The sequence below is a fragment of the Heliconius melpomene genome, unplaced genomic scaffold (assembly GCF_056956725.1).
Source record: "Heliconius melpomene rosina isolate 202511_hmr_F unplaced genomic scaffold, ASM5695672v1 ptg000056l, whole genome shotgun sequence".
Taxonomy (NCBI): domain Eukaryota; kingdom Metazoa; phylum Arthropoda; class Insecta; order Lepidoptera; family Nymphalidae; genus Heliconius; species Heliconius melpomene.
The window spans coordinates 122,708-130,721 of NW_028181879.1; the positions used below are offsets into that span (position 1 = coordinate 122,708).

The window sequence follows — 8,014 nt, forward strand, 5'->3', positions numbered from 1 at the left end:
CACCTGGAAATTTACCATCGCTGATGTTTCAAAGCCCATTATCGGCGTAGATTTTTTGATATTTTACAATCTTCTTGTAGATTGCAGATGTCAGCGACTCGTCGATGGAAATACCACTCTGTCAGTGCAAGCAATAAAAGAAAATATCTCCGATGACCTTGCGTCAGTCAAAGCCATTTCGGGAGAATCAAAATACCATCAGCTGCTTCATGAGTTTCCAGAGGTAACGAGACCATCAGGTACGTCTTCCTTACCTAAGCATAATACCGTGCATTACATCAAAACCATTCCCGGACCACCGGTTACCAGTAGACCTCGTCGTTTAGACCCAGTTAGACTGAAAGCAGCCAAAAAAGAATTTGACGATATGATGTCACAGGGAACTGCCCGCTCCTCTAACAGTTCGTGGTCGTCCGCTCTGCACTTAGTTAAGAAGAAGGACGACGGATGGAGACCATGTGGTGATTATAGGGCACTCAATGCTCGCACAGTACCTGACAGGTATCCGATACGCCATATCCAGGATTTTTCCTACCAACTCTCTGGTTGTACAGTATTTTCAACTATCGATCTAGTCAAGGCGTACAATCAAATACCAGTACACGTCAATGATATCCACAAAACAGCCATTATAACTCCTTTTGGACTTTTCGAGTTCCCGTACATGACCTACGGACTGCGCAATGCAGCACAAACCTTTCAGAGGTTCATGGACGAAGTGCTACGTGATTTTGATGACTTTTGTTTTGGTTACTTAGACGACATTTTGGTATTTTCCAGTTCTGAAGAACAACATCAGCGCCACATCAGATTACTCTTCACCAGGCTCAAAGAGTATGGTGTTTTGATAAACACATCCAAGTGAGTCTTCGGGCAGCGACAGGTAAAATTTCTTGGTTACCTAGTGTCAGGTTCTGGGACTCAACCTTTAGAGACGAACGTAAAGAGCATAGAGGAGTGCAGTGTGCCGAAAACTGCTAAGGAATTACGACGTTTCCTCGGTATGTTCAATTTTTATCGGCGTTTTATTCCCGATGCCGCAAATATCCAAGCACCATTAGATGCTGCGCTTCTAGGACCTAAGATGAAAGGAGCTAAGCCGATCACTATGACGCCGGAGATGATGGAAGCCTTTCAAAAATGTAAGACTTGTTTATCTCAAGCCACATTACTGGCTCACCCAGATCCTTCTGCAGAGCTAGCTATTGCCACTGATGCTTCTGATGTCGGAATTGGAGCAGTTCTTCAACAACGTGTTAATAACGTATGGCAACCTCTTGGTTTCTTTTCTAAAAAATTAACATCTGCGCAGAAGAAGTATAGTCCTTACGACAGAGAACTGTTAGCCATTTATGAAGCCATTAAATATTTTCGACACATGGTTGAGGCTCGAAACTTCGTGATTCACACGGATCATAAACCTCTCACATATGCATTCAACATTAGATAGGCCCAGATAAATTAAAAAGCGGACTGTATATATATATAGGTTTACTTCTGGTTAGGTTTCAAATAAATAAAAATAAAAGCGTGCGATCGCGTTGTAATCTTGTGATGCTGTCAAAGTAGTAATGGCGCGCTCGCAGTGGTCGAGCCGCGCCGCCCGCTCCCCTCGCCGCGTTGTAGACTTGTTAACGATGTGTGCGTTAACATATTCCCAGGCCACCATGGAAAGGCCAGCCCAGCTGATGTAAGAATGCGTCGTGTTCAGTCCGATGGTCTATCTTGTAGTGGGCATATCTTATGAAAAGCCCTTCTGATCGTCCCGGCCATTGTCTTGATATCCGCTACTCGAGTTTCTCCGTCAGCTCCCGGATACAGCTTGATTATACGTCCCAGCGGCCATTGTGCCACTGGCAGCGCCTCGTCCTTTACGATGACCAGCGAGCCTTCTGTGAGCCCGCCTTGTGAACGATGCCAGCGCGTCCTTTGGTGTAACTGAGAAATATATTCCTTATTAAAGCGTCTCCAAAAATGCTGGCGCAGAAGTTCGACCCGTTGATGCCGCGGCAACCGTGCCGGGTCGCAGTCGGACATCCGTGGATGAGGTAGCACAGTTAGAGTACGACCAATTAAAAAATGGAAAGGAGTGAGGGCTGAGAGATCAGATGGATCGGATGAAAGAGGCGTGAGAGGCCTCGAATTGAGAATGCCTTCTATTTGGACTAGTAATGTGTACATTTCCTCATATGTGAGGTGTGCCATCCCTAGTACTCTTTTGAGATGATGCTTTACTGATTTAACAGTGCTCTCCCATAGACCCCCAAAGTGGGGTGTATATGGGGGAATGAAATGGAAGTTCACACCTTGTTCTGCAGCACAACTGTAAATTGACTCACTGTGATTTTTGAGAAAGTTGGTGATCACACGAGCAGCACCCACCAGATTTTTCCCATTGTCTGAGTAAATGTTATTAGGTTTACCTCTGCGAGAAATGAACCTGTTAATTGCTGCTATGTAAGACTCTGTCGTCAGATCTGTAACCAACTCCAAGTGCACCGCTTTGACTACAAAACAGACGAAAACACAAATGTAAGATTTGATAAGCACACTTCCACGCCCCTTACGGTTGTTGATCATAATTGGCCCAGCGTAGTCAACACCTACGTCACTAAATATAAAGTTTGCGTGCAGTCTCTGTTCAGGTAACTGTCCCATGATAGGTGTTACAGGTTGCGACCAGAAATTGGCCAGAAAACTTGACGTATGTGTGACAACAACAGTTGTGGGCCAGCGTGTAAAAGTGTGATGTGATAGGTTGCGAATATGATTTTAGTAATGTGATGAGCTGGGTGTAGAAGGATAGGGAATTTTCGATCGTAATTGTATGGCGATTGTGCTAACCTTCCGCCCACATGAATGAGTTGATTATCTCCTATGAAAGGATTAAGTGAATTTAATTTATGTGTTGCAGATAACTGTTTGTTATGTAATAATAGTTGATATTCGTCAGAAAAGAAATCTAATTGTACTATCTTTGCTAACTGATACCTAGCTAAATTAAGTTCACTAGTTGATAAGGGCATGACGTCACCTATTTGACACACCTGTTGATGTTTATTTGTACTGCAATTATTGTTGTATGATTGTTTTTTATGTTTGCAATGATGAATGAATCGAAGTATGTAAGCTACGATGCGTGTAAGTTTGTTGAAATTTGAGTATTTGTTAACAAATGAATTACTGTTAAGTACATCTATGTGCGTGAGATGTGTTTGCGACCGGACTTCTGGAAGGTCAGATACGCTGAGATGCCCTGGTTGTTCAGGCCAGCTGTGATTATCATCATTCCTTAAAAAGTCAGGTCCTGAAAACCATAAAGGTGTGTGAAGTAATTGTTGTGCATTGGTACACTTTGTGATGATGTCTGCTGGATTTTGTTTGGTTGGTACATAGTACCATGACTGTGGATCAGTATGTTTGAGTATGTCTGTGACTTTGTGTTTGACGAATGTTTGTAGTTTGTGTGTAGGTGAATTTATCCAGGATAAAACAATTATCGAATCACTCCAATAATAACACTTACACTTGTTTATATTGCGTAGTGAGTTTAAAACTTTAATACTTAAATGAACACCGGTGAACGCGGCACATAATTCAAGTCGCGGTATGGTAAGTGCTTTTAAAGGAGCCACCCGTCCCTTGGCTATTAACAATTGAACACTGATATTGCCGTCTGATGTGTAGGTACGTATGTATACGCACGCACCATACGCCTGTTGCGACGCGTCGCAAAAAATGTGGAGTTCAATGTTATCGCGCGACGAGTCACGGAATGCACGCCGAGGAATAGTTAATTGATTTATAAAAGATAACGATTCTACGAACTTCGCCCATTGTTGTTGTATTGAAACCGGTATTTCACCGTCCCAACTGATGTTATTTATCCACATCTGTTGCATTAGTAATTTAGCCTCGAGTATGCAAGGGCTAATGAGACCTAGTGGGTCGAAAATATGACCTATAGTGGATAAAATTGTGCGTTTTGTGATTTGCTTATGTGATGCAAATTCTGAATGTACTGTGTATGAAATTGTATCGCTGTGAATGTTCCATAAAATGCCTAATGTTTTTGATGGGTCGTTAGAACTAAGATTAACTGTTGTGTTGTCTGAATCATTAAAACCTAGTTTTTCAAGAACGGGCGGACAGTTAGACAGCCATTTTCTAAGTGGAAATTGATATTTCTTTAATTCGGAAAAAACTCCATTAGCAATTTCTAATAGTACCGGCTCGTCATCTGTCCCCGTCAAGAGGTCATCACAATAAAAATCATGCAAGATGATCTCGGAGACCAGTTTGTGATCATAATTGTCTGAATGATTTTGTGTGTTTTGACAATTTAGGCCTATTTGTTTGATGCAGCGTGTTGCTAGGTACGGCGCCGATGCCGTGCCATATGTGACAGTGTTGAGCGTGTATGTCTGCAGGGGTTCCGTTGGATTGTATCGCCATACGATTTGTTGTAAGGGCCGCTGATGTTCCACCACTGATATTTGGCGAAACATTTTTTCTATATCAGCTGATATTATATATCTATGTTGACGAAAGCGTATGAGTATAGAAATAAGATCGTCTTGGACAACAGGTCCTACAAACTGAATGTCGTTGAGCGATAGCTTTGTGGATGTTTTTGCGGAACCATCGAACACTGATCTGAATTTTGTTGTGGTGCTTGACTCACGTATAATACCATGATGTGGTAGGTAGTACACAGGTGAGCGCTGTATGTTTGTGTTGGTGCTGTCTGCACCTGATTGTATGATTGATTTATTATGTTCTGAATGAATGAATTTATTTTTCTGTGAATGTTTGTTTAAAGTCATGTGACCTAGTTGTATGTACTCTGTTATGAATTTTGAGTACTGTTGTTTATGTGTAGAATCTGAATTCATACGGTTTTCTACGGAATAAAACCGTTTTTTGGCTTGATAGTATGAATCACCCAAGCATTCAGGTGATTTTTTGAATGGAATAGTGACAACAAATCTGCCATCACTTTGTCTTGTGGTTGTTTGACTAAAAATGATTTCGCAAGCATCTGAATCGCAGGGTTCGTTGATTTGAGAATTAGATAAGCTATCTAACTCCCAAAAGCGGGATAACTGATCTGAATTGTCGTTATTAAAAAAACAACTGTTTGTGTGTTTGTTGTTGTTTGTTGTTGACCCTGAAACTAACCAGCCTAATTCAGTTTCGTGTAGTGTAGGCTGTTGTTTACCTAAATGAATCTGACCCCTACCAATTATTTGCCAGAATATGTCGGCGCCTAGCAATAAGTCAATTGGGGCGGGTTCATAAAACTGAGGGTCGGCTAGTTTTATATGCTTAGGTACATTTAAACCTTGTGGATCGATGCGCATGTGAGGTAATGAATGTGCTATTGTATCAAGTACCAAACATGACAAATTGGCTGTGAAAGAACTATTATATGATTTTATTATAACATTTGTGCGATGAAAAATTTTTGTATGTTGTTGATTTATGCCTGAGACTGTACCGCGAATGGGTTCGAAAGTGAGATTGAGCTTTGTACCCAGATTATTTGTGATGTAACAGGAGGTACTTCCACTGTCCAGCAATGCTCTCGCCAAGTGTGGTTTTCCATCACTGGCGATGACTTGTACTACGGCGGTGGAAAGTAAAACTGAGGTGTGTTGTGAATTACTGTTACTAGCGAGTGTAGTGTGCGCAGTGTCCTTGGATGGTTCCTTATGTATGTGTAGCATAGTGTTATGTTTCTGTTGACAGTATTTACATGCTCCGCCACGACAAGATTTTGTTTCGTGACCGTTATGCAAGCAGTTCGCACAGAAGTTGGAAAACTTGGACACCTTTTCTATCCTCTTTTCCACTGTCATTTGTTTAAATTGTGGACAAGCGTATAGATAATGGTGACCTTTACACAAGGGACAAGGAATGTGAGAATGTTTATTATCTTTATTGTCTGATTTGGATGATTGTGGTTTTAAATCTAATTTATGTATGTTTTTAGCGTCTTCAATATTTTGTAAAAGAAGGGAATGATCACTAATACATGTTGTTAAATCTTGAAATATAGGCTTATCCCTTGTAATTTTTTTAATTGTTTCATTCCAATATCTGATTGTTGCGATGTCTAATTTGGAGGTAATAAGATAAATTAACATTGTATCTACTGTGGGTTCGCCTAAATTATTAAGTGCTCTGAGGTTTTTGTTTACTGTGTCTAGTAATTGTCTGAGTGATGTTGCAGATTCCTTTTCAATGTTTTTTATGGTGAATATTGCGTGAAGGTGATTGTGTATTAGTTGAGAAGTGTTGTTGTACCTATCTGTGATAAGTTCCCATGCTACCCGGTAATTGTCTGATGACATTTCTAATGATTTAATAACTTCTGAAGCCTCACCTTGCAGAGATGCACGCAAATAGTGAAACTTTTGAATATTATCTATTGATTTGTTTTTGTGTATGAGTGATTCAAAGGTATCTCTGTACTCGAGCCAATTTTGATATTCCCCTGAGAAGTGTGGAAGGTCAATGGTGGGTAATTTAATAAATGCTTTAGTTGCTGATTCACTTGCAGTTGGAGTTTGTACTACAGACCCGTTGACGCAAGCAGTTTCATTGTCTCGTAGCAGCTGGATACCGAGCGCAAGTTGATAGTGGTATTCCATTTCAAATTGCTCCCGTTCCTTCAGCTGTTCATCTGAAACCCCAATAATGTCGTCGATGAGTGCTTGGTTTTTATCAAATTCAATTGCAAGGGACTTGTAGGACTCTAATCTATTATTTAATTGTATAATATCTAAATCAGACAACGGTTTATTGTATTTTAATAAAGATTCAATATAATTTTTGAAAATTGTGACCTTTCCTTTATGACTAGATCTCCTTTTTTTGTATGTATTGAGTTGAGAAGAATCATAATCATCGAACTTGTTAGATGTTTGGGCTGAGTTAGAATCAGTCATGATTGAAATTCTATGAAAATTATGTAATTAGATAAGTAGGTAATTGAACGATACTTAAATTGGATAGCAAATGTGGCAGGCACAGTGTGATGATCACGCAACTTTACCAAATTACCCTCGGTGTGAGGCTAACTCGATGCGCTGAGAACAGGGCGATGTAAGCTGTAAGTATGTAAGCAATGTATGTAAGCTGTCGTAAGCAAGCTGTTTAGCAAAGAAATTTTTTTTTTTTGGAAAGCAATAAAGTAATGAAAAGAAATGATTGGTGATAAGAAAGAATTAAATTTCGAAAAGATCGGCAAGAAAATTATAAAAGTAAAATGTAGGTAGGTTATAATTGGAAAAAAAAATCTGATGCAATAGTTAGTTACGTATAAATTATTGCTTATTTTTTATTGTAATGGACGGTATAATGCTTGAAAGGGAATGGATGGCTATTAAGCAAGTTCACTAAATGTTTGATAATGAGTATGATGACACTGAATGTGCACTTTAATAGAATGAATTGGTCGAACTCACGTAACTGTTGCTACCAAACCCTTTTTTTCGTCCTCAGCGATTGATGTGGCCAACGCTTGTGTGGCGGCGGCATCCAGATGCTCGTAGGCTGCGTTCGCTGTTGCGATGTCCGCTGTATGACCTTCAGCTGAATTCCGGACGCGCTGTGTGGTGGCGTGGCTTACGATCACGACGCGATTTTTATTACTATAACCTATTAGACGGACGCGAAGGACCATAGATAGGCCCAGATAAATTAAAAAGCGGACTGTATATATATATAGGTTTACTTCTGGTTAGGTTTCAAATAAATAAAAATAAAAGCGTGCGATCGCGTTGTAATCTTGTGATGCTGTCAAAGTAGTAATGGCGCGCTCGCAGTGGTCGAGCCGCGCCGCCCGCTCCCCTCGCCGCGTTGTAGACTTGTTAACGATGTGTGCGTTAACAAACATTAACAGGGAGAAATGCTCACCGCGCCAATATCGGTACTTTGATTATATTTCTCAGTTCACAACTATTATTCAATACTTACCAGGACGTTTGAACGTAGTGGCTGATACTCT

The 8,014-nt window shown here is 40.4% G+C and overlaps 2 protein-coding genes across 2 annotated transcripts; both read right to left on the reverse strand.

Annotated features, from left to right (window-relative positions):
- Positions 1-1,474: 1,474 nt before the first annotated feature.
- Positions 1,475-2,671, reverse strand: LOC146526380 (uncharacterized). Its single transcript, XM_085207193.1, has one exon. The coding sequence runs from the start codon at positions 2,656-2,658 to the stop codon at positions 1,708-1,710; it is 951 nt and encodes a 316-aa protein (XP_085063319.1). The 5' UTR covers positions 2,659-2,671; the 3' UTR covers positions 1,475-1,707.
- Positions 2,667-7,690, reverse strand: LOC146526381 (uncharacterized). The gene is made up of 3 exons (XM_085207184.1): positions 7,473-7,690; positions 6,389-6,963; positions 2,667-5,974 (listed from the first exon to the last, which is right to left on the reverse strand). The coding sequence occupies exons 1-3, from the start codon at positions 7,688-7,690 to the stop codon at positions 2,667-2,669; spliced, it is 4,101 nt and encodes a 1,366-aa protein (XP_085063310.1).
- Between the last annotated feature and the right edge of the window lie 324 nt (positions 7,691-8,014).